At 38.5% G+C, this 27493-nt stretch overlaps 1 protein-coding gene across 11 annotated transcripts in view; it reads right to left on the minus strand.

The window, feature by feature from the left end:
• The window catches only part of Ryr2 (ryanodine receptor 2), a 575348-nt gene that overhangs the window by 125023 nt on the left and 422832 nt on the right, over positions 1-27493 (minus strand). For all 11 annotated transcript variants that reach the window (XM_040755590.1, XM_040755588.1, XM_040755595.1 and 8 more), the window contains 14 exons: positions 24639-24759; positions 21454-21623; positions 19535-19755; positions 19280-19370; positions 18098-18238; positions 16772-16935; positions 14621-14699; positions 13923-14012; positions 13463-13600; positions 9929-10006; positions 7990-8065; positions 5378-5501; positions 4420-4535; positions 1613-1677 (listed from right to left, as the gene is read on the minus strand). In XM_040755590.1, coding sequence (XP_040611524.1) covers positions 1613-1677; positions 4420-4535; positions 5378-5501; positions 7990-8065; positions 9929-10006; positions 13463-13600; positions 13923-14012; positions 14621-14699; positions 16772-16935; positions 18098-18238; positions 19280-19370; positions 19535-19755; positions 21454-21623; positions 24639-24759 — 1674 coding nt within the window. The remainder of the gene's footprint in view (positions 1-1612; positions 1678-4419; positions 4536-5377; positions 5502-7989; positions 8066-9928; positions 10007-13462; positions 13601-13922; positions 14013-14620; positions 14700-16771; positions 16936-18097; positions 18239-19279; positions 19371-19534; positions 19756-21453; positions 21624-24638; positions 24760-27493) is intronic.

The raw sequence follows: 27493 nt of genomic DNA on the forward strand, positions 1-27493 counted from the left end.
GCTCCACTGCCCTGGGCTGGCTCTCCTTCCTATTCTGTGTTGCTTGTGCACTTTTCTTGGCACACAGAATTTCTTTCTTTTGAATGGCATTTCTGGCTCCTCATGCTCCTCTTGGCAGACCTCAGCTCAGAGGTGGGCATACCTGTTTTTTATATCCTCACTAGAGAAAAATCTTATATTTTCTGCCATTCAAAGGCATTAATTTTGAACAGAACTCTCTCTCTCTCTCTCTCTCTCTCTCTCTCTCTCACACACACACACACACACAAGACAGTAAGAAACAAGTTGGGATTTTAGATCCACATAGTCATTCTTTAGCCTCTAGAATTACTGGTTGCTCTATTTTGCTGGATATGGTGTTTTTCTTCTACCTTGTGGAATAAGAGAGTTGGAATGATGACTAAATACACAATTTTATCACTCTCTTGAAAGTCATAATAGAACCTGAATATACTGGCTGGCAGATAGTAGGTACTCAATCAAACTGGAGAATTAAATTAGGCCACATTAAACATTAAACACCTATAAGCAACAACTAGGGGTGCTGGGTAAATAGGCAATTTAATGGTATATTAGTAGCATGGAAACCTATCATTTCTGACAATTGTGTGTCAAAGGGGGATTACAATCATGGGGTTGGAACTGACTATGTATCTATCAATCATTTATGTCTCTACCATCTGTCAATCTATCTTCTATCTATCTATCTATCTATCTATCACTAACACTATGCATAACAATATGTACCCTGGCATAAATCAGGGTGACTGAATCAAACTCTGAGTGTTATATTGAGTAGAAAGTAAAGACAAGAGATCCAATGAAAGGTGTAACTCTGAAAACAAGGGCAGATATTAATCATTCAAAACACATGCCATTGGAAAATCTACCAAATGTGTTTATAGAAAATGATCTGAAATATTACCAATAAAAGTATATTGGAAGAAAACAGTAGCAGTGAGCCTTCAGTTTAACTGCAAGGTGTTGTTAAGAGGCACACTTACCCAAAGGATACTAATGTATCTGACAGTTCATAGGCCAGTCTACTGCCTGACACAGCTAAGGAAGTAAATGAATATAGTGGGGGCTGCAGTATCCTTAGTCTCCACCATTCCTTGGCTGAAGGAAGTGATTAATTCCCCCAGCAAAACAGAGAACCTTTGATAGTCTTCCTGTGAGCAATTCATCCTCTGAGCACCAGCTTATGAAATCCCATGATACAGAATCTATGGCCAAAGCAATAAATTCATTCATACATGGTTAAGCTTATTACCTAACAGAAAAAGTATGTTAAGAAACTGGGTTATAACTTCTATTTCACACAAGACAGCCATAGGCATTAGAACTTGGATAATTTTCTTTTGGTATAACTAAGTCATGTGAGGAACATGATGGGGAGAGTTGAGTGAGTGTAAGGTAAGTCCTGACGAAGAACACCACAAACAGGCCCATCTATCATGAGTCATGCAGGTATTTCTGTGTCAGAGAGTATGAACTTGTAGTGAGAGAAGCATTTATAGGCAAGTGTATTCTAAAAAGCAGTGATGATCTAATGAGTCCACTTTGTAAGCATACACACTGAAGCCAAAACGAGATGTGTCATATACTGTACTTTGGCAAAGAACTTGATTTCTTGCTCGTATGGGAAATGTTCTCCTTTGCTTCTGCTGCCGCCATCTGTAGACAGGAAGAGATTTTAGGTCCAGGTTGAACTTTCAACATGTTAAGAAATAACGGGGGGGGGGATGCGGGGAGGGCACGGGAGGAGGGGAGGGAAAGGGAGAGGGACCTCGTACTGACTTGTGAAGCAACCTTGTTTCTTATCTAAATTTAAAATGGAAAATAAAAAATATTAATAAAAAAAAGGAAAAAAAAAAGAAATTCATCCAAAATGCATAGCTTAAAATGTCTTCCTAAAGGTAGCATCCCACTAAAGTATAATGGCTAACTTTAGCAATGTGATGAAAAATTCAAGTTCTTTAAAAAACAATTAGGTCCAAATTAGACAGTTACTATGTCCAACTCATACTGACAGTTATGAGCACAAATATGCCTTGGACGTCTGTGTTGGAAAGAGTTAACTGTCAACTCAACACAGCTAGGAGTACCTGAAAAGAGAGTCTCAACTGAACAATTGCCTGGTTCAAGTTGGCCTGTGAGAGTACCTTCAGAGGATTGTTTTAGCTGATAATTGATGTCAGAGGGCCCAGCCCACTTGGGTAGCACCATGCTCTAGGCAGGTGGTCCTGGTTGTACAGGAAAGCTAACAGAGCATAAGTTTGCCTGTTTACCATAGTCACTGCATATTTGGTTATGATGTAAGTTTCTTTGTTGGAGGCAATTCTGTTTAGATTAGCAAGTTTGCCTTCAAGCTACTGCCTTGACCTCCCACAATGATGTCCTGTGGCCTGGAATTAAATGCTCAAATGAACCCTTTCCTCATGCAAATTGTTGGCCAGAGTCTCTGTCATAATAATAGAAACAAAACTAGAACATTACATTATAGATATGTTAATAGAAAGTAGGAGATCAAAATGCTCCATCTTCTAGGATTCATAGCAGTGAGAAAAGTGGGTGCATACTCGTAGTTGGGTTTTATGCCGGTTTTTGATAGAGATGAGTATGACTGCTAAGGCTTACAATATTTTCAGTCATTTTTATTACCTTTAAAACTAGCAATAAATTCCATCATAGTACTCTATACATTAGACTTTGTTCTCATTTGTTCCCCTCTCCACTGCCCTCCCCAATCCTCCTTGCCTGCTTCCTACAGGCCCATTTCATTGTTAGTTTTCACTTTAACATTTAACAACTCTGAAGCTACAGGCCATTTGGTCCAGGAATGAGTAAGAGGAAAATGATGTTAGTACTTAGCTGCAAAATTAGGATTCTTCAAAGGCACCCCGACCTATGTCAAAAAAAGGATTTCCTACATGAGGCAAAGCCACTCCGGGTTTCCCCAAGGTTTAGAGAAAGGCATAAGGTTAGGAACTGATTGACCTTAGCTCATCAGCTTGGAAGACACTCTCCATTACCTTCTTCATGCATGTGTACACAGGGGAGGTAATAACAATCCAGAACAACTCTGGCAATATGCAGAACTTTGTATGAAAATAAAATGTTCAGAGTTTAACACAAGCATCCAGATTTTATGACTCAAACAGACTTGTGTCAAGAAAAAACAAAACTTTTGCAATTAGAAATAGGAATGATGATATATGCTTTATCAAATCTTAGGTACAAATTCAGGATAATTTTCATGAAAGACATGATATTTTATGTTATCATAACAAGAAAAAGTATTTTATTGTTTGGGTGGGTTTTTAGTTTTGTTTGTCTGTTTGTTTGTTTTACACTTGAATTCCCTGTCCCTGCCTGTCCTGGGGATAAAACAAAGAACCCAGCACATACTCAGCAAGTGCCCTACCAGTGGGCAGCATCTCCAACATTCTGACTTTTTTTTTTTATTTTAAGGCAGGGTCTCACTAAGTTACCTACGCTGGCCTTGCCCTCACTCTGCAGTCCAGGTTGGCCTTGAACTTGCAATCTTGCTGCTTCCGTCTCCCATGTACCTCCAGTATCCTAGCTTGCACGTGACTTTCTTTTGTAAAACATATCAAGATGACTTTGTGCCTAGCCAAATCAACACATTTCTTTTTTTTTACATTAAACATGTTAACAAAATATAAACAGATTTGGAGAGAACAGAACCAAACCAACAGCAATGTAATGGGAATAGAAATGAAGGAAGGAAATGTAAAGGGGAGATGCTTATATTTTTATTAGGGGTCCCTTAGCTTACAATTTTCTTTACCTCTGCAATGCAATGGCATAGAAATGCCCCTTGATGAAACTCTCATCACCAAAATAGTCACATTTTCAGTATTAAAATGCTGTTCTTAGCCAGGTGTGATGACACAGGTCTTTAATGCAAGCACAGAGGAGGCAGAGGCAGATAGATTTCTGTGAATCCAAGACCAACCTTATTGATATAGCAAGATCAGGGTCAGCCAGGGATAGCTACACAGTGAGGCCCTACCTCAAAAACAAAACAAACAAAAATTCCTATTCTTATTAGAAGCATGCACCAGGAAGAAAATTTTCAAATGCAATTTTAAGTTAACTACCAAGAAGTTCAAACTGAACAATCTTTATCCTGATCACACATTTTGTGCCAGAAGGTGATTACACACTTATAATAGGGAAGTATTAGAAATAACCAAACTTCTGCCAGTATAAGAAATTCAAGTACACTCATATAACACTATATAGATATTTTGAAGTTTTCAAATTCAACCCACTCTCCAGAAATGCGGTTACTGGGTGTTAAGTACTCCTTTGCACTGAAATGGATGGAATGTGGACAATCTGACACTACAAACATGAGGAATGGCAAAGGCTGGAAGAGTACCTACATACCAAACTCCAAGATGTACTGATGAGCCTCGTCCACATATCGGATCAGCTGCTGAAGGAAACTATAGGCAAATCGCTTCTCAATGGAAGGTGTGTCCAGATCCAGGTCCTTGAATCCTCTAAAACAACAAAAGTAACCACAGAAGTATGTATACATGCACATATGTGATCTCTCAGAAGACAAAATTTTACTTTAAAAACTACAAATAAAGTTGAAGGCAACACAACATTCTTATTGCTAATGACAAAAGAGGGGTTTACCTACAAGGACTATTTTACAAAAATGGATCATTTCAATACTATGTGTTAAAATGTTGCATTTATACAAATATGGTATGCTTCCTTTTTCTTCTGCTTAGAGATTTTGCTGAAATGATGGAAGGTGAATGAAAGAAGCTGTAAAAGGAACAAACTAAAGGCATTTCTGTCTCTGGCATGAGCTGTGATGGTTAAACTGTCCACTTGACACAACCCAGAGTCACCTAGGAAAAGAATCTCAATGGAGACTGTCCAGACCAGGTTGGCCTACGGGCAAGTCTATGAGAAGAATGCCTGAGCTACTCTAACTGATGTGGGAAAACTCAGCCTGAAAGTAGGTGACATCATTTCATATTTTGGGGGCCTGCACTGTGCAGAGGGAGAGAAAGTTTGTTGAGTACTAATCATGTGTGCATCCATTTTTTTCTCAGCTCTGACAATGATGTGACTAATAGCTTCAACCTCCTGCCATTGAGACTTCATGAAAGCTAGACTGCCACCTACAATTGTGAGATCAAATAAACCCTTTCTCCTCTAAGTGTTTATGGTCAGGTGCTTCTGAGACAGCCACAGGAGAGAAGCTGCAATGTGTATACTGAACACACTGTCCAGTGGCCCTACTGTTTACTAAGGTCACTGAGCTCATTTTCAATTGTAATCCCAGTGAACATTTGGAAAGAATGTGATACAGGTGTCCACTTGCCTGGATACAGCATAACCACTGATCTGTAGGAACTTGAAGATATCCTGGGCCTTCTCTCTGTCCTTGGCTTTCTCTTTGGCTGTCAGTGTGTCATAGGGCACCAGCAGGGGGTGGTTTCCTCCTCCTAAGAGAATAGAAAGACAAAAACACACTGTATCCTCTGAGATGACACCCAGACAATGGTACACAGGCCTTCTAACAGGCATTTCAAACCTAAAAATACATGTATTTGTAAAACTGAGTGCTGGTTACATGTGCTGCCACCTTGTAAGGAAAAAAGCCAAGCGCATTCTTTATTCAGATGGAGCCTAAACGTGAGGAGTGGCAATAAACACTAAAGTAGGTATGACTGAGTGGAGAGATTTTAAGACATGCTCCAGAGTTATGCTGTATTTCTCTGTCCCAAGAAGAGAAGAAAAGAAAATGTCTTCAATAAGGAAATCATGTGGCACCTTTGAGGTCACAACACACTCATATTCTCTCTCTCTCTCTCTCTCTCTCTCTCTCTCTCTCACACACACACACACTCATTCTCACTGATAAGTTAAAAGTTGATCACTATTAAGTATCTAATATTTGAAACATTAAAAGCTTTCAACTGGTAGCTTCTAACAAGAATCTGGATATCCTATGTGTTCAGAACTTGTACAAAGTAGGTATAATTTAAAAAAATTAGAATCAGACAGATATGAAGTACATACTTATAATTCCAGCACCTGGAGGTGGAGGCTGGAGGGTCAGGAGTTAGAGGTCATCCTTATATCAGTTTCAATGCCAACTTAGGCTACATGAGATTTTGTCTGAAAAAATAAAAGAACTCAGGGGGAGGTGGGGATACCACTAAATAGCAGTGTGACTGTGAGGAATCTATTCTGCTCTTTCATCCCTCATTTTCCCCCCAGTGGTCATGTAGGTGTGGATGTGGGTCATGTAGCAGGAAAGCAGACAGTTCCACAGAGAGCTGAGAGGATATGCAGGGGTTCCAAGGATGCTATCCAAAACATTCCAGTACTCACTCTGACCTGTGAACTTGTTCATATTGGAAGGCAAGGAAAGCTCAACCCTTGCCTCCATGGCAGAGCACCACAGTGCAAAATATTCCAAGTGAGGATGAAAGTGGAGAAAAAAAACCATAAGTCTAAACCCTTGTCGCTGATTTTGGAATATCAGTATTAGTGTCAGGACTTTAATTCATTTGCTTTCTTTTTCTCTATCTCATCATTAGCATGTTTGAGGCTTAACCCCAGGGCCTTGTGAGCTATATTCTCAGCCTTCACTCCTATTTCTCTTAATGATATACATATCTATTACAATTTCTTATTATCCCTTAACCTTTTACACACTCCCCAAGTGCACAGACCCAAACAACAGAATGAGCAGAATAAAAGTTTTCTTCAGGTTTTTCTAAAGTGGATACATCCACTAATAGATGCAATGATGGTAAAAGAAATCAGAATGGGCAGAAATGAAACTAAAGGTTCAATGCTCAATCACTGAGTGCATCCAACCTTAACATGCACATAAATGCATGCACACACATAAACAAACACATACAAATAATATATACAAACATCCATACCTACATAAATACAAACACACATATAATATGTGCACAAACCAAGGCCTAATGATGCATGAAACTCAGTGTAGAATGTATTGGCTTGAATAATATAGGTAAGCAAATTATGAGAAGATTTCAATAGCATTTTGGTACTTTTTAAAGAGGAGAAAGGGGACTGGAGAGATGACTCAGTGGTTAAGAGAACCCACTGCTCTTGCAGAGGACAGCCTTGCTTCCCAGCACATTCGTGGAAATCACTATCTACAAGTCCAGTTCGAGGGGATCCGATGCCCTCTTCCTGCCTCTGGGGGCACTGCATTTCCATGTGCACATAAATAATAGAAATGAATCAAAAACATTTAAAAGAAAAAGGAGAAAAGAAGGCCAGTTACTCAGGAGTATGAAGCAAGAGGACTGCAGCCTGCTTGGGCTACACAGTAAGTTTATAGCCAGCCTCAATCTCATGGATTCTCAGTCTCAAATGTAAACGTAAAAGAAGGCTGAGAACATATGTTCAGGCAGTAGACATCCCCAAGGCCTTGGTCTAGCATTCACAATGCTTGAGTTCAGTACCCAGCACTAAAAATAAAACTAGAGAGAGTGAGAAAAGAGAAAAAGCAGGCACAAAGGAGGCAATGACATGAGTAGTATAAACAACAGGAGGAGGGTGAGATAGGGCACAGAGTACTCCAGACTGGTCAAAGTTTAGTTAAACAGAAGGGTCATGGTTAGCCTAAGGAATATAATACATTAATTATTAAGCGTCCAACACTCTGATGCTAATTCAGATACTTGAATAGTAGTATAAATCCAGATAGCTTTAAGATATAAAGAGAAAACAAAACTTCATTAAAATCCCAAAGCTCAAGAAATACACATGAACAGTAAGGAAATTACAACTTCACGCTGGACTCTGGATGCAGGCATGTTTGAGATATTAAAGTACAATGAAGGTATGGTGGGGTTTTAAGCAAAAAAGTGTACCAATGTCAGTGGATCCTACAATACAACTCTCAGGTTTTTTTCAGCAGATGTCTCTAGGAAATACTACCTTTGGATTCCAGCTCAATTTTCTTTTTCTTGGCCCATATGTTGTGGTAGTTTTCAGCCATCATTTCTGCCATAGCCTACAATGCACCAAATATTGAAGAGTTAATTGATTCTGTAGTTAAAAAGGGCAGACCTGTCTTCTGAGGTAGAACACACAGACATATATTAAAGGATTAGAGCAGAATCTTAATTTTGAGATGAGCCTAGAATGTAGTCAAACATGACACTCTCATTTGGAAATCCAATTCCATAGAAATTTAATGATTTGAGAAATTATACAGTAAATCACCAAGCTGTGGGTTTGATGGGACTACTAGCCTTTGTTATTTATTATGCTTAAATATGTTTTTTATTAACTCAACAATGAATCTTCAAAATAGCTATGTATGTGGATAGAAAATAGACATAAATACAAACTTATGGTTTAACTCATAAAGTTTTACAAACCAACCTATACTTTATTAAATAATAAATAAGAAGAACACTATGGACAAAGATTTTACTTCTAGGTCATTCTTTGTCTAAACCCAATGGGGAGTCTTAAAGCAGACATGGTCTTTTCTTATACATTTTGAGGGAAAAATTCTAATATTCTTGTGTTCTTTTAAAAGTTAAGATTACAGTGTCACTTTAATTGATTCCTACATGAGCAAGAATGAAGAGTAAATAAAACCCTTTAATAGCAAATGAAGTTCTCTTGAACTAACACTAATCATATTAACTTGCTAATGTAAGCTCTATGGAAATAAATTTTATCTTTCAGTTAATCAGTCATTTCAAAGCATATTCCTTAGTGACACAGAGGGGCTATGGACAAGACAAATGCAATGTGATCGGTTTCCATAGATGAACAACCAAAAATATGCAGACTTTAATAGTTATTAAACAAAATATTCATGATTATTTACTGATGCTTTTCTTGTGCATTTTTATATTTGTGTGCATGTTCATGTATGTGTGTCTTTAGGCACCCACAATGTGTGTGTATCAAGTGTGTGTATATCTATAGGCACTCACAATGTGTGTGTGTGTGTGTGTCCATAGGCACCCAAAATGTGTGTGTATCAAGTGTGTGTATATCTATAGGCACCCACAATGTGTGTGTGTGTAGACACCCATAATATGTGTGTGTGTGTTTGTGTGTGTGTGTGTAGACACAGAGGTCATCGCATCGTCTGGAGCTGGACACTTGTGAGCTGCGAACATTGCTGGGAATATATTCAATTTCTCTGAAAAAGTGCAGAGTGTGCTTATCCACTGGGCAATCTCTGCAGCCCCAAGGAAACATTCTTTAAAAGATGTACAGTAGCCACCTTTATTTTATCCAGAGTGGTGCTCACCAAGGCCTCCAGTGAAGTTGGAAACCTCAGCTAGTACCAGATCCTGAGTGCAGTATAAATGTCTTCCCCCTGCACCCTGTCATGCTGCCATGTACCAGAGTTCATCTTTCCTTCCATGTTCCATGCCTCAGACTTCCTCTGCATCACTGAGCTTGCAGTCTGGAGCCATCATAAAGTGAAGTAAGGATAACTGAATGAAAGCACTGCTCTACTTTGACAGTCAATCAGATGACTTTGACAGCTGCTACACAATTAAACAGGGGTCAGTGTGCACAACATAAAAATGCTTAACACAGAAAAGTTCACATCCAGGAGGGAGTGGAGAAGGTTGATAAGTTCCATCATGAAACTCAAAATGGAGAGTGGCAGCTGATGAACATTCAAGACCACAGGGAGTAACAAATCATAAAGGGTTGAAATCACAGATGAACTTATGTTATCAAACTTTAGGGTGCTAAAGGGTCAAGTGCATGATAACCATGAATTCTACATACTGGTCATATGATGAAACAGTACTTGCTGCAAAATGTACATGAAAGTGTTCGAGTTTACTTCTTATAACTGAGTTTTAGAGACTAATGTGAAAACCTGGATACTTACATGAAGGTCTCGGGATAGTGTAACATTGCTCATGTCAATAGCACGAGGGCTATACCCATGCGCAGCATCTATAGACACCTGGATGATTTGTTTAAAAAGAGACAAAGAAGTACCTCATGAAAAAACTGCAGAAAATCGTTCAAGCATCCAACAATTTTTCTGTGGTAAAAGCAACAGGATAACTTCAAGGATACATTAAATTAAATTGAGTGTCTCACAATCACTTATGATTAAATAATTAATCTTAATACCTCAGGGATAGACCTTCTAAAATGTTAATTATTAAGTTAGGAGTATGTGAGGAATCCCACATCCTGCAGTGTTTCCTCAGCCAAGAGCTACTCTGGCCTTGAGTTTCCTACCATACCTGGTTAACTACAAAGAGCTGAAGAGCTCAACATTTACAAACCTCTTTGTGCGTCAGTTGTGAGGATAGACAGGGCCAACTCAGATTAAACAACTCTACCATGTAATCTTTAATGGCTTTCAAGGAAACCTTCCCTGATCAGACTTGCCTAAAGTCTACAGTATTGCTTTTAAAAACTGAATGTAAATATTTATGTTGGTAGCTATAGATTTCTGGTGCTCTCAGCTTTGGTCTAAGAAGCTCCCTTCACAGTGGGTAGTGGCTAACATAGAGATTCCTTATCAAGTTAACACTCATTCCCCTACACACACACACACACACACAGACACACACACAGCAGAGAGACTACCACAGAAGAGGGGACAGGACTGTAGAAGCCAGAGGATGGGGCAGAGAACTGGGAAAGGCTGTCTTCTGGACCTGACTTGGCCATTGCACACATGAACTCTCAGCAGTGTAGTTACCTGCATAAAATAAATCTCAGTCCACTTCCCAGAAAGGAGACAGTCAAACATGCAGGGAATTTTCAAAGAATAAAAAAGCTAGTATTAAAAAAAAGATAGGGAGCATAGAGAGATAGCTAAGTGCTTGCATTTCCCGCCACCCACGTTAGGGAATGAGGTGGTTTAGGATTGCCTGACACTCCATCTCTCATGGATCTGACACCCTCTTCAGTTCTCCGCAGACAGCTGTGCTCATATGTGCATATGTATGCACAGATGAATACATATAGACACAGAAAAATAAACCTGAAAGAATACATCTACTTGTCAACTTCCGCAGTTTCTCTGCCATTCCATCCCTTATCTTAGTCTAACCAACGATAAAGACTTAAACTCTGGGTCTTCTTACAGAACTTAGGTTTTTTCTTCAAATATTTCATCATCATGAATATTCTTTATTAAAACGGGGGGGGGAGGGCACAGGAGGAAGGGAGGGAATGGGAGAGGGACCTGGAACTGACTTGTGAAGCAACCTTGTTTCTTATCTAAATTTAAACTGGAAAATAAAATTTAAAAAAAATAAAAAAAATGGTACATGATGAGGAAGAATGAAATTCAGATAATGAGCACATGAGTCATGAAAGAGGACATAAACATAATTTATTGTTTTAGTTTTAGTTATAACATTGATCTCTCTCTGACTCTGTGTGTGTGTGTGTGAACATGAGTGTGTACATGCATGTGTGTGTTCAGTAAATGTATAAAAGCATAACTTATAGTGAAAGTGTAAAATTGAATGCGACTCCACAGGTTCAGACTAGCTATTCTACTGTATATGAACATAGAGGATGAAGCCGAGCAGAAGGAAGCCAGTATGCCTGCCTCCATTTCTCCCTGCTTTTGACTGTGGGTGTGAGGCGACTTCTCTCTCAAGCTTCTGCTATGACTTCCAAGATGATGACCTGTAACCTGGAATTGTGAGCTAAGTTAAGCCTTTCTCCCTTAAGTCTTTTGTGTCAATATATTTTATCACAGTGACAGAAATACAACTAAATAACCTTGCACAATCACCCATTCTTCATCCACCCAGCTGTCAATCCTAGTCATTGTTTGTCTAGGCAACTGATGATGTCTTGTGGTGTAAGTGACATCATGCTTGTATCTGACAAGATAAACTTCATAGTCCAAGTCAAGTCATTTGCCACTTTCAAAACTGCTCCCTATGCAATGGAGCTAACACTAGATACACAGTCTAGCTCAAAGACAGATGTGACTTAGACAATGAACATCAGTCCCTCGACACAACATTCTTTTTTTTTTTTGGATACAATCTCTTCATTTTTTATATTTTATTTTCCAGTTTAAATTTAGATAAGAAACGAGGTTGCTTCACAAGTCAGTTCCAGGTCCCTCTCCCATTCCCTCCCCTCTTCCCTTGCCCTCCCCCCACCCCCCCCTGTTATCCTCTCATTCCCCCAGGGAGGGTGAGGCCCTCCATGGGAGTGTCCATAGTCTGTCATTTCATTCTTAGCATACACATATGCTCAAGAACACTGGCTAATGCTGCCCTGAGAGCTGCTCCATTATTCCTACTATCTTCACCACAGTTCTGTGCAGTGAGCACAACCAGAATGTGGAAGTCATTGAGAGTCATGCCTCAACTATCCAGTGACAGCAATCACATTAATACTGTCTTCTTGCTGTCCCCAGCACTCCTAAGCTCTTTAGCTCACTCAACAAAACTATTGTCTTGCTGACATACCCTAGAATCCATGACAATCATATAATGGTTACTACTACTGTTACATTTCATGGCCATTTGTCTCAACCTATTCTTTTTCTATAATTTTCATCTGACCTAGAACATGTGCTCTCTCAAAATCAGGAACACCAATGTTAACTGTGAACTTATTAGCAAGGAATAATCCGGGTCAAAGTTCATAACTTATCTCATTGCACCATCAGAGTATCTCAGAAAAATGATTGTTCATTTTGAGACAGGGTCTTCCTCAATTCACTGTGTAGCTATGCATGCCCTTGAACTCATTGGCATTTATATGGTGCCAGGAATTAAAACTAGGGCTTTGTAAATGCTAAACAAGCACCCTAGAAATTAAGCTACATCCCAGAACTAATCATTAGTATCATTGCCATCATTATTAATGTTTGTGATAGGATCTTGCTATATTGCCAAGGTTGGCTTTGAACTTCTAGGCCTAAGTGAGATTCCTGGCTCAGGCTCTACAGTAGCCAAGGCTATCACTATGTTCAATTTGAAATTATCTTTAGAGATGGGGACATAACTCAGTGGTAGGGCACTTGAGTAGCATGCATGAGACCTTAAGTACAATCCCCAGTATGGATGTGTGTGTGTGTGTGTAAAAATATGTATCTATATATTAAACTATAAATATGTGGGTGATATATATGTATATATATTATATATACCATATATGCATATGTGAAAATTTATGTATATACTAAACTATAAATATATATGTGTGTAGGATATGTATATATTTTATATACATATATATTGTGTATTTAAAAATATGTGTATGTATCTATAAATTAAACTATAAATATGTGGGTGATGTATATGTATCATACTATACGTACACTTATATGCATGTGTAAAAACGTATATGTATATTAATCTATAAATAAATATATATATATATGTTTAAATAACATATATAATTCATTTGTCACTATGATTCTCACCTGGCTAGTCTGAGAAATTCGTCGAGTCCGGTTATAAAGAGCCATACTGTCTCCCTCCCGTGTTCTCTCAATTCTCCAACCCCAAGCCAGCATCGTTTTTAATGATTCCTTGATGGGCCAGCGATAAATTTCTTTTTCCTAGAAGAAAAATAATTGAAACATTAGTGGTATCATGAGCCCAAAATTAAAATTCAAAATATCTAATGATTTGTTCTAACATGGACTGCCTTCATTCAAAAACTGATTATCACAGGTATTTATAAATAAAATAAAATGTAAAAACATTCAAAGGATGTGTAAAAATCCAACTAAGACTACTAAGGAGATAATCAACTCTCACAAGTCATGCTCTGACTACATTCATGAGCATGTGTATGCTCTCACACCCACACAAATACCTGTAAAATGAAAATTTACCCAAACACAATACTTTATAAATTTAATGGGAAAAACCTCTCACCTTTTCAGACAATAGTTTATATGGCTTCATTAGTGGTTGGACCTTAGAAGAGTCTGAATATATTTCCCCATAAATCCATCCATTCGCCAACTAAAACAAACAATATGTTAAATTTGGTTAAATTAAATTTTGAATGTAGTGTCACCATTTCTTCCTGAAACTCTGCTGGTCATTACCTTTACCCCACAAACAATGCACGTTTAGAAATGCTACTCAAAATTTAATGAACTGATCCTTAGAAATGTTAACATTTCCAGATTATGTTTTTACTACAGAGAAACTAAATTAATATTGATATGAACAGCTTATAATTACTAAGTTAGATGCAGCTCTCCCTTTAAAAGAGAAAGTTGGGCCTGGGGCTGGGGCTGGGGCTTAGTGAGGGCAGGTGTGGCATGGTGGTGCCCATTTGTAATCCCAGAACTTGGGGCAGTGGAGATGGGCAGATTCTTCTAGCTGACATGGAAAGTTCTAGAGTCATTGAGGACCCTCTCTCAAAGGAAATAAAAGAGAGAGTGATACAGTCAATGAAGTCAGACTCTGAACAGTATATGCATACATTTAAATGGAGAGACATGCATACACATATACACTATACACATACAAAGAGAAAGTTGGCATAGTTGGAAATATTGGAGCAGCACTCAGTCATTCATAAAGGCAGCCTTGGATGGGAGGACAGCACTTTTGACTTTTACCTTGTCCATGGACCATTTATCATGGGAATGTTCTGCATATTTGTTAATGAAGTATTCTAACTTCTCAGGAATTGTAATGCTACAAGAAAAATAAAGGAAAAGAGCTTGGTGTTTTATAGAATGCACAGGTAAATGTATAATTACTCACAGCTGAATAATACTCAGATTCCATTCAACTCATAACTGTTAAAAAATAGTTGTAAAACAAAATTGCTTCTTCACATTTCTATACAATGTAAGTCCAGCATATCATACTCTATATATTCATCTCAAATTCAGACATCATTTATTGTGTTAATATAAAAATAAATGTAATAAGATGTGCTAGTTAAAATATATTCATAGATGAAGGCAATAGATTATACAAGAAATTGAAACAAACCCAAACCAACACTCAGTAAGGTTAAAAACATGATTTTCTCTTATATTTTTCTTAGGAATTATCCTGTCTTTTTAAACTGTGTTTTATTGAACTATAAATGAAAAACTGACTTCAATCTGCCATATTTTGAACTTAATTTCTTTGAATTAGTTATGTGTTAACACTTTCTGATGCTAGTTCTCCATATAGATAATATTATAAAATGTTACTAATTTGGGCTATAGGGAAAAGTAATTAATAACTGTATGCTTTACTGTTTGACAATACTTATTCTTGATTCTTTTATTGTTTCAATAAATATTTATCCTATTCATGTCCAGCATATATAATTGATAAATGGGCCTAGAGATAAATGTTAAAGCTTGTGATTATCAAATGTATCTATGAATAGGGAATTGAATACACATTTAACTCCTTGATAAATACAACTCACTAAGCAGTTAACTGAGAATTGAGTTCTATAAAACAGCATAATGGGATGGCTTTCTGATCTTTGCCAACAAAGTTAGCAGTTAGTAACTGACAACACATATTTAAGAAGCCATACTTTAAAAATAATACTCAAGTAGAAATTACTCAAACAACCATGTAAACTTATATTGAAATTTTTCTCTAGAAAGCAAGCCTGGGTATATTATCATGCACACTTGTTAGTTAATTGGATTTCATTAATCAACAACCAAACCATGATGTTATTGTTCTGAAAACTTTGGATTATTCTGTATATGAGCAGACACTTACCCATGGAATAATGTTATTCTTTGATGTTTTGGTGACTTACTTTGAAAGAACTACAAAGGACCAATCACATAATCCAAACACTTAGGGGCGAACACTTTTCTCACAGGGCTGCCATGTAATATCAAGCATGTGCTTTAAAGACATTCTTAGATTAATGGCACATTGTTTGGGTTGATACTCTGATTGGTTTAGGGGGCTAAACCAGCTGGGAGCTGCTCTGAAGTCTCAAAGTTCAATCTCAGATTGATTTAATAGTAATGGTTGATGTGACTGCCTGTGACTGCATGTGACTGCCTGGCTAACTAGTCTTGCCAAGTTACTGTGTCAACAATAAACTAAGTGAAGAGGCAGTTTTATTAAAAAATGGGGAGCTGTGGTCCTACTCAAACTTCAAACACATGAATCACTCATGTATTCCATGCATCTCATTTGTAGAACAACTTAGGAAACTAAGTACATATATGAAGCTTGATAGAAATCATATGTTTGATCTTAGTTTAAAGGCTATCAGTTTTGTCCACATTATAACTATATACCTATTTCTTGTGCCAATTTCCATTTGATATTCCTTTCATCTCTTTGTGATTTAGGATATCACCAACAAAGCCTGAACCTGGCCAAGATGCTGTGATGGGTGAAATGATCCTGTCACTCACAGGAACAGCGTTTCAGAAACTCTTCGGAACTATCCTCAGCTAATGGTGGGGTTGATTGTGGTTACTGATACACATTGCAGTTAAAATTTCAACTAAATAAAGCTCATGCATTTTGTTGAATCTCCTTCCTCTAGACATTATAATGTGGCTATCCACTGAGATTGCTCCTTCGGTAATGAGTACCCAAGGTGATACACACCTATTTCTGATACTGGTATATTCGCCGTTATTTTTACTGCCTTCTGACAATTTCAAGGGGCTCCTATTCAAAGGGGGCATGTACCAGAGAAAGTTCACTTCAGTACCTTATTCAATTTCAGACTTCACACATCATTTACAATAAAAATCTGCTGCAATAGAAAGAGTCCATACTTTGAGGTATCAACAGGTTGTGGGTTAAAGTTCCCTTCAGAATCCATGGATGACTGTTTTTCCATCATACTGACATAGTTTGACTCCATGTAGTCTGGAGGTAAAGCTCCCGCAACTGCACTCAGGCAAGGCAGGGCCAGTTTGAAAAGTTCTTGTTCATATTTCTGGCAAAAGAACAACATTGTTAAGTTGTTATCTATATGACCCCTGAAGTGGCTTGTTGACAAATATCCCCCCATAGGCTCATGTGTTTGAACACTTGAATTCTGACTTGTGGCACTGTTCTGGAGTAATAGAACCTTTACAAGGTGATGCTTGCTAGAAAAAAGATCACTATATAGTGCCCTCTCTCCCCCTTTCTCTTCCCTGTCTCCCTTTCCATCTCTTCTTCCCAATTCCCTGTTTCCTAACTGCGATGTGGGCTCATTCCAGCTGCTATACTTTCCCTGTTATGATGGATGTGGTAGTTTGAATGTCATTGATCCCAATAAACTCATAGGTAGTAGCACTATTAGGAGGTGTGGCCTTGTTGGAATAGGTGTGACCTTATTGGAGGAAGTATGTCACTCCTATGCTCAAGATTCAGCCAGTGTCTCAGTTCATTTCCTGCTGTCTGCACAATATGGAGAACTCTCAGCTACCTCTCCATTACCATGTCTTCCTGCATGTCAAGGTGTCCCACAGTGATGATAATGGACTGAACCTCTGAACTGTAAGCAACCCAACTGAGTGTTTTCCTTTATAAGAGTTATTGTAGTCATGGTGTCTCTTCCCACCAATAGAAACCTTAAATAAGACAATGGATTGTATGTATCTCCTCTGGCACTATAAAACAAAATAAACCCTTTTCTCCTCTAAGTTGCTTTGTGTCTGCATATTCCATCACGAACATGTCAACCACATATCTGAGCTCTTACATTCCTCCACTATTTTAATTTCAGAAACAGTGTTAAGGTCACAAGGAATATGTGTCAATAATGCTTATTGAAAATCAATGTGCAGTGTAGTCTCAACATGCACTATTAAGAAAGGAGAAAAATAAAAAGGTAACTTTCCATTGTTTTGCTTTGTTAAAACAGGATCACACCCTATAACCCACACCCAACTGGAGACTCATCTATGCAGCCCAAGCTATCCTTGAACTTGAGAACCTTCTACCTCAAACTTCTCTATTCTGGAAGTATAGGCATACAACATCACACCTGGCACTATTCAAGTCTTAATTAGTAAAAACATCATTCCACTATAAATACCATCTTGCAGAGAACCTGGAGTTGTTCGTTGCTTTATCGATACATATAAATTCACCCCCCAATTTTCAATTACCTTTTGAGACAAAGCATCAAAAATGCCCCAAAATAGCTTTCTTGATAAATGAAGTTCTTCTTCTGAGGCAGCACCAAAATTGCCCCATCCTCCAGGAAGGCAGTAATATTTCCAGCATCTTTCATAATGATTTGTCAGGAGCTGTGTAGGAAAGTAGTCAGAAAATTAACAGGTTAAAACATATGTATATGTTTCTATTCCTCTCCCATGGCATTCTGAATCCTATATAAGATCCATGGAAGGGAAACTATCAAATCCATATGAGTTTGGGGCAAGGGACAAATTTATTTGAATACTATGCCTCTTTCAAATTGGATACTGATTACAATATAAAGCATGGACAAAATGTTCAACTTTGAAAACATATCTTGAGGCAGGCTGGGAAGATGGCTACATGGTTAAGAGCATTTGGTGCTCTTGCAGAAAGTCCGTGTTTGGTTCCCTGCACCTAATATATCAGGCAGCTCAAAAGAACATGTTAGTTCCAGGTGATCCATCACCATCTTCTGGCCTTAATTGTTACTGCATTTACATGCACATACCCCACACATACAGTTATAACTAATATATCTTGGACTGTATTCTCCCTGGGCTTATTTTGATATTTATGTACTATAGAGTTCTACTTCCTTTAATTTCATTTACTCATAACTATGTGAACAGTTATCTACTGGACTCCATGCACAATCATCTCCCAGAGTCCAGGTATAAAACAAAAATATCGATGTAGAATGGCCCAGATATATCAAGTGGGAACCTTATCTCTGTGGGTATTTTTGTTTCCTCTCTGACTTACCTATCACCTGTGATGACCTCAGACCTTAATTCTATAAGTAAACTCTGAAAATGGCTCTACATTTGTTTGATACCTACAGATGCAGCCTACAACCTACTTACATCAAAGGATCTTTCACTTATTTAGAAGTTTGGGGGAAAATTTATTTGTGATCTATATCTGACAAATTTATAGAAACAATTTTAGGGAGTCTACAACATTTTATTATTATTTACTTAAGGTGACAGACACACACACACACAATTTGGTAAGGACTTTCAATAACTAGGAGAACTTCCACAGCATCAGAGACCAAACACACTAAGTCTAAGAGATATATGATTAGTAACAAGAAGACAGCTCAAGGAACCAGGGACCACATGGTGCCAAGAATCCCTGGTATTTACCTTAAGAGGCATCTTTGCATGCTCATTCAACTGTGGAACATCAAATACCAATCTTCTAAGTAGGTGTTGCATCATAGAAGGTCGCAGTTGGCTGTTGAGACAAGGCCAATTGTAATAATGGAGACAATCTCACAACTTAGACATCCATATATTAGACTATGAAAATTAATTTTGATATAGAAATTTTACAAATTTCATGATAATTAAAAAGGGCCATGCCATAAAGAAAATTGGCACAGAGAGTTACCCACTTACCCACATATAGAGAGCAGGCAGACTTCTATGGAGTCCCGCTGAGCTTTGGTGAGGGAGCATCCCTTAGACAATCTATATACGGTATGCAGCAGAGAGTCAATAAGGGAAGCATGGTGCTCTGTTCCAGCAAACAGGGGAGCACATCTTGTTAACAAAGGCAGGACAGCTGTGCAAAGGTACCGATTGAGGGCCAAGGCCATGTCTGTGGCACTGAGTGCAGCCTAGAAAGGAATAAGAGGACACAGCTTTGTGTATCAGCCAAGGACTCAATGCACTGCCACATAATCTTCCTATCTGTAAACAACAACAAGATGACATCTAAAAATGAAATCCTTAGATCAAATTTTATCCATGACTCACATGGTCTTCACCACTTAAAACCATAAACTATTGATGGCTCATAAGTAGACTGAAATGAATACAACGGTATCTATCTTCTCAAAGGGCTCAGGAAATCAAAGCTCAAGGTTAGTTTATGATTATATCATCTCCCCTAACATCAGTGATGGTATCCAGAACTTAGTTAATAGCCCTATGCAATCTGGAGGAATATTATGAGACTGACCTGGAGCAAGGGAACTCTGAAAAGACTCAGACCTCAGTAGGGTGGGTGATAGAAGAAAATACTAATGAGCATATTTTCATAACTGATCTCAGATTTGAGCACAAAATCTGAATTCAACTGATTGTCAATAATACTTTTATTCATGTCCACAACTGTCAATCATTAGGTGTCCACTGTATCACTACGTTGACATTTCTACTCTTCAGATTCTGAATGTCAAAGAAGATAAAACTTCCATCTTATTTTTATGATTGTGTAACCATGGATTTCTAACCACAAAATCTAATTGTCTGTGAGATCAAAGGAGCTAATTTAATTGAGGATTAAGTAAACAAATCAAGATGATTTCAATAGAATTTTGTGTTCCACTTTACTCTGCCATGTTTTAGACACTACCCTGACACTAGTAATGGCAGCTCCTTATGGAGCCACTTAACATACAGGGAAGATACTACCCAATAAGTACCTAAGAGAATGATAATTCCAGGATGCCAATGTAACTGACAGAACTATAGTGACCATTCAACTGCCTTAACACTCACTGCTTTCAACAAGCAGCAAAAACACATAGGCAAATTTATTTATTTACATATTACTTTGTTCTTTGTTTGTATGGACACATGTGTGTACGTCTGTGAACACTTAGGTATACATATGTGGTGAGGCAAGAGGTCATTGTCAGGTGTCTTCCTTAATCTCTCTACCTTCTTTTTGAGATAGGATCTCTCACCGAACCTGAAGCTTACTGATCCAGCTAGACTAGCCAGTAATCTTCAGGAATCCTCCTGTTTCTACCATCCAGTGCTTAGATTTTACACACACACACACACACACACACAGAGAGAGAGAGAGAGAGAGAGAGAGAGAGAGAGAGAGAGAGAGAGAGAGAGAGAGAGAGAGAGAGAGAGAGAGAGAGAGAGAGAGAGAGTTATGTGTGCACTGCCATGCCTGGGTTTTGCACTTGAGTTCTGAAGGATAAACTCAGGTCTTCGTGTTTATGTGGCAAGTACTTTATCAATTGAGCCATCTCTATCTCTAGGACAATTTCCAGGCTCATAATGGATAGGCATTAATAGACATCCCTATGACATCCTAAGACAAGCATAGATGAATCTCTTGGCTCCCACAGCACCTCATAAGATTTCTTGTCAGCTCTTTGAAGCAGATAGTTCCACTAGTCAGTGACTTTCCTTTAGACAAGGTCTATTTGATTTTCTATTTACTCACTGCTTGCCTGAAAACAACACAGGTATACAGTAAATGTTAGTTGATAATGAGTGGGTAAATGAGCACCATGGGACACAAACTTCAGAGTTTGAGAGTCAAGGGTACAAGTTTACTTTCCATATCATACCGTATCTAGAGAGGCAGCAGCTCGGAGATCTGGCAGAAAGCCAACCTCAAGGAGATGGAGGAGGAAATCTTGCACCTCAATTCCATAGACCCTGTCAAGGAACAAAACCATGGCTGCCTTGTGATCTGGGCAAAACCCCGCGGACATGTCAGGCTCCACCACCTTCCCATCTACAAGAGAGAAGGTGACATGTTGGTGTCAATGACCTGGCCATATGTGGGTTGATGACTTTTGGCTTTTTGCCAACCATGTCATGTTTCAAATCAAATATTAATGAAACGTTTTTTCCTGTTTTACTACTCTCACACAAATGTGTGCATGACTGGAGAAGTAGGGCAGTGTAATTTGAACCTAAGGTCATTTAATGTCATTTTGGCATCTGTTTGTTCACTTCATACTTGTAAAGTCATAGTATCTGGCAGATGCCAAGAATGAAACAGAAGGCATCAGATAGACCTGGTAAGATGATATGTAAAATAAGACTGTTTCTAAATTAAATAAAAATTAAAAAAAGAAAAAATAGATAAAATCTTTTAAAATGTGGAGTGAATACCATGGAAAGGTAAAAATAAGAAGCACATAGTTCTACTTTTGTTAAGTACTATCCCTTTAAACTCATTGTGGTGGTTTGAATAGGAATGCTCCCCATAGATTTATGTGTTTAAACTCTTGGCCCATAGGTAATGGCACTATTAGGAGGTGTGGCCTTGTTGGAGAAAGTATGTCAGTGTGGAGGCAGGCTATGAGGTCTTATATGTTCAATCTAGACCTAGTGTTGCAGTCTGCTTCTGCTACCTGTGGATCAAGATGTAGAACTCTCACTCCTTCCAGCACCATGTCTGCCTGCATACCACCATGCTTATCCCCAAGATGACAATGGACTAAATCTCTGAAACTGTAAGTCAGTCACAATTTAACGTTGTCCATTATGAGTTGACATGGTCATAATATTTTCACAGTAACAGAAACCCTAACTCATGCTCTATCATGTGATAGTTTATGGTTTAGATTATAATTATAAATGAAATACCACAAAATATTATAATTCCATAGTAATCATAAAGTGACAAAGCAACACCATGAAACTAGAATGGATTTCATATAAAAGAGACTTTATTAATTATATTTGAGAGTCATGTCATTTTCTCTCTCAATACCCAATGTTTGAAGTCTATGTAGATGAATGAATTCCTTATAATAATTTCTTAAGTTCATAGGTTAGGGACCATTAGTATGAAAAATTACCAGACTGTGTACCAACTTAAATACTGGGAAGCTTACTTGACCATAAGATAATTAGGTCAAATTCATTCTGGCAGCACACAGTGAGAGTCTATGAATGGTATCACAGAATTTTTCACATGGATATCATGTCGAAGTAAACAGAATAGGGAAGGAGGACACATGACCATCACCAGCCTGAAATAGCTTTTCACTTGGAGTCAATGAATGGATTTTATATTCTTACCATGAAAATGAATAAATAATACTGTAAATAAAATTAAAATAAGATACTAATTAGTTCCTGTTTATTATTATAAAACATCTAATATAACTAATACAATATTGCTTTACATTATAAGAAAAAATAGTTTAGTGTTTAAACTGTACCCAAGTACTCTGTTTGAAATATGATAGATGGAATTGTTAGGTGATAGTCCTGAGTGGTAAAGCTGGGAGAAGGTCTAGAAGACAACCCAAACCCTGTGTCTATCTGTACAGATGAGCAGGCTATTGCAAGAGTTTGTTCCCTGCCTCCATGATGAAGCATCAGTTTTTTAAACAGAAGACTGTCTTATCCCTGGTGTAAAACAAACCATGGGATCTTGACTATTCTCAAAAAGGAAGACAGGAAGGAGGCAGCCTAGAAAACTGCAATGATGCCCTGGGGGCTGTGCCTCCTGAGAGTCAGGTACCCTTTTCTTGATCTTCAGACTGCAAATTGGTTGCTACCGTTGTATCTAAAGCTAATGTTCCAGGGCATCCTCCCACACATGGGCACTGATGAGGGGTTTGCAGTCTCCAAAAGGTTATCATTACAATATCATTTGCATTGTGGTTTTTACTCCCTCTGTGAACTTTTCTGGAGAACCCTTAAAAGAAGACTAGCTGACCATGACTAGGGAGGGAAGATGGGGAGTTATCTTAGAACACAAAAAAATCTGTCTCATAAATCTGTAAAGAGCTCTTTAAAATTCACTATGTTGAACACATTTTGGGACAGTGCATTTTCAGGACATTACCTTTAGGGACAGCACACTTTTGGGACATCACCTTTTGGGACAATGCACTCTAACCTCTTAGATTAAGTACTTACTTTGCTTTGCTGAATAAACTTCTGAAAATGTCTGCACCTCTTAACATTTCCTTCAAAAATTCTAGAACTGAGAGGTCTTTCCATGAAGGGGTAACTGACAAGTTCTATGATCTGCATATGAGGTGAATGTCATGATGCTTATTCAATAGGTAGAGGTGGACTTTTTGGGAAGGGGAAGGAACTTGTCCAAGTTACCACCCAGTGACTGGAACTGCACAATTCAAAGCTACTAAAATGGGTTTAATATTCAACCTGGGCTGATTTAAATTTCAGTTTATTTACATCTGCATGGCATAGTTTTTCAAATAAATAATGATGTAAGATTTCCCTCAGCTTCCTTTATTAAAAAAACCTACTCAATATTGGCATTTAAGATATTGGGCTTCTACTATTTTATCATCTAGCTCTACTTAAGTAAGAATGGAGCCACTAGAGACCAAAACAATTCTTTACTTTTCAAACAATTGATTTTATTTTACTTTTAAAGTTGTTATTACACTTGTTTATTTATCCATGAATGCATACATGTGTGCCATGGCCTCAAGCAGAGGTCAGAGGACCTTGCAGGACTCAGTTCTCTCCTTCTACCATGTAGGCCCCAAGGATTGAACTTGGGGACTCTTTAACATTGATTTTAATATATCCACAACTGCCCGTGAGTCAAAACCCCCTGATGTACAACCATGGTCTGTTGTTTTCACCTCCTCCAACACACAGGACTCTATGCAGCTAAGGTAATGCCCACTCCTACAAATGAGGATGCATCTAACTGAGTGGAAGTGGGGACAGGGGATGTTCGTACTGATGAAATTTTGAAGAAGTACTATCCTCCCAGTCCTGAGTTACATAGGATGGGATTTGGTCTTACCTTTGGCTATGGTTGGCATTTGAAATGCAATGCTGATTACACCCACCAAGTCTCCCAGTGGAATCAGGGATCGCAAAATAGACCTGATTCGGATGGCTTCTCCCTTTCCAGCATGGATTAACTAGTCAGGAAGAGGATAAAACAATCTTAGAAGCAGCCGTGGACTCTGTTCATAGTTCTGTTAGAAACTTAAACCACAGGAATCCAAGTTCAAAGCAGTTGTCTTTCCTGAATATGCATAAAGCTAGCCATCTCTCAGAAACCGCTGTCTCAGACACACAGGCAGGCAATCACACCTTACAGTTCCCATAAATAAGAAGAAACACTAGGTTATATACACTACAGTCTAGGCCACATGGTTTGCTCAAAAGTACTGTATTTTTAATAATATTTGAGGTACCAAAACAAACTGAAAATCCAATAAGTTTATGAACAATTTCCCCTAAAATTACATATACCTACCAATCACCAGAGAAATAACACAATAAAACAGTCACTATTTTCAGCCACTGAAAATAAACTAATTTTTGTGATTCATTTAGCCTCTTTCTGTTCTTGAGATTGGGAGTTAGTCTTATATCCACCCAATTTCCACCCTGATTCTTAGAGGAGGGGGTCAGTTCCATTTCAGACTTCTGGCTGGGAAGTTCCCATGATGCCAGTGGATCAGAAGTGCCAAGAATCTCAGTGGGTTTTGGGAATAAGGCACAGCTCTCTAGAGCCAGAATCAGCATCTGTCTACCTTCATCACAAGGCAGGAAAAAGAATGAGATTCATGGCCTAGTGGAGGGCTCAACTACAGTGGAGGACTGTAAAGATAACTGAACTTCAGAAGAGGCAAGGTGAATCATCATTAATCTGTTTTAGTGTTTCCAGACCCTTAAGATGGGCATGACAATAACACTAAAATATCCTATGTATTATTATTTCTTTCTTAGTTCCTCTGAGACATGCAAAGGCACAAATTGTGTGACCATCCATGTTTTCATCTATAGCCATCTCTAGCACATGGATCTTCCATTATCCATTCCCAGTTACCAAAGTGGCAAAAAAATCACATTATCAGCAGAGGCTGGGTTTGAAAAAATGATTCTAGCCCTTCCAAGGAGGGCTCAGGGAGCACAATAATCTCATTGTAATGGGTAAATAAAATAGACATCCTCATCACAGGTGGATGGGAAGGAGGAGTCTGGATGGGTGAACGGACATGGGAACAGGAGGGGATGGGTGGAGGAGGAAAGAGGGAGAGAGTACTGGGAAAGAGAACTGGAATCAGGAGCATCTCTGGGATAAGCTAGAAACCTAGTGCAATGGAAACTCCCAGGAATCTATGAGGTTGACCCTAGATAAGACTCCTAGCAATGGCAAGTACAGAGCTGGAACTGACCTTCTTCTATAACCAGGTAAGACTTAGAATAGAGGAACTAGGACCTCAGGCCAGCCACATAACCTAGGACCAACAATTTTTCCTGTCTACAAGATATTCTGGGGTGGCTTTGATGATCTCCCATGGGATGTCTCACCCTCTCTGAGGAGTGGATGGGGAGTAGGATGGGGACTGGTGGTGGGAACGGGAGGACAAGGAGGGGGAGGGAACTGGGATTGGTGTGTAAAATAATACTGCTTTTAATTTAAATAAAAATAATTTAAAAAGATATTCTGGGGTAAAGGTGGCACAGAAATTATGGGAATGGCAAACAAATAACTAGTCCAACTTGAGACCCATATCCTAAGAGACAGCCCACCCCTGACACTGCTGGAAGGGCCAGGACCCAGAAACTAGGCAGCCCAGAGACCTAAGATATACACAAACATGAATGGCAAAAAAGTTAATGAAATATTCCTAATGACATTCTGCTATACTCATAGACTGTTGTCTAGCCCAATTGCCTTCAAAGAGTCTTCCCATAGCAACAGATGGAAACAGATGCAGAGTCCCACAACCAAACATTAGGTGGAGGAGCTTGAAGAATCCTATGGAGGGGATGAGGAAGGATTCTGAGAGCAAAGGGGCTAAGGACACCACAAGAAAATCACAGAATCAAATAAACTGAGCTCATAGAGGCTGAAGCACCAACCAGAGAGCTCACATGGGACTGACCTATGCCCTCTGCAAATATGTTACAGTTGTGTAGTTTGGTCTTCTTGTGGGACTCCTATCAGTGGGAGCAGAGACTCTCTGCCTCTGTTACCTGCCTTGGGGACCCTTTACTCCTACTGAGTTGCCTCATCTAGCTTTAACAGGAGAGTAGGTGCCTAATCTTACTGAAAGTGACCGAAGAGTACCCACTGCCAAATGAATAATTCCTAACACAACCCTTACACTCAAGGTTTAAGAAGCATTGAAGAAGAGGGAGTAGACAGTGTCTATGGACCAGAAGACCAAGAAGCTGCTGTGAAATATGTTTTTCTGCACATGACAGAGATGTTACACATATGAACTCTCAACAACTATGTCTTTTTTACAGTTTTGAAATCAATACTGCCAAGCTCTACTCATGTCGAGATAAGCATTATATGGAAGGAATCAGTTTTTCTGATAACAGTGGTTTTCCATCAGAGAAGAAACTGTACGGGGAAAATACAGTCTCTTCTTCAAATGCAAGGAGACCGCATAAGTTTTAAAGACATATGGGTGACTACATATTCCATTAATGACTTGTACAGAAAAATCTCATTACTAATTTTTATAGCCAATGAAACATTTCCAACTAAATAAACACTTGTTCAGCAATTAGGCCACAGCTATTACTTTTAATGGAGCATGAATATTAGTTGCCTCATCTAGTGCAGGATGTTGCCGTGAGCTCTGCCACCCATGATATTTCCTCATTGATGACTGTATCAAGACTGCT

The sequence above is a fragment of the Mesocricetus auratus genome, unplaced genomic scaffold (genome assembly GCF_017639785.1).
Source record: "Mesocricetus auratus isolate SY011 unplaced genomic scaffold, BCM_Maur_2.0 Super-Scaffold_100013, whole genome shotgun sequence".
Classification (NCBI taxonomy): domain Eukaryota; kingdom Metazoa; phylum Chordata; class Mammalia; order Rodentia; family Cricetidae; genus Mesocricetus; species Mesocricetus auratus.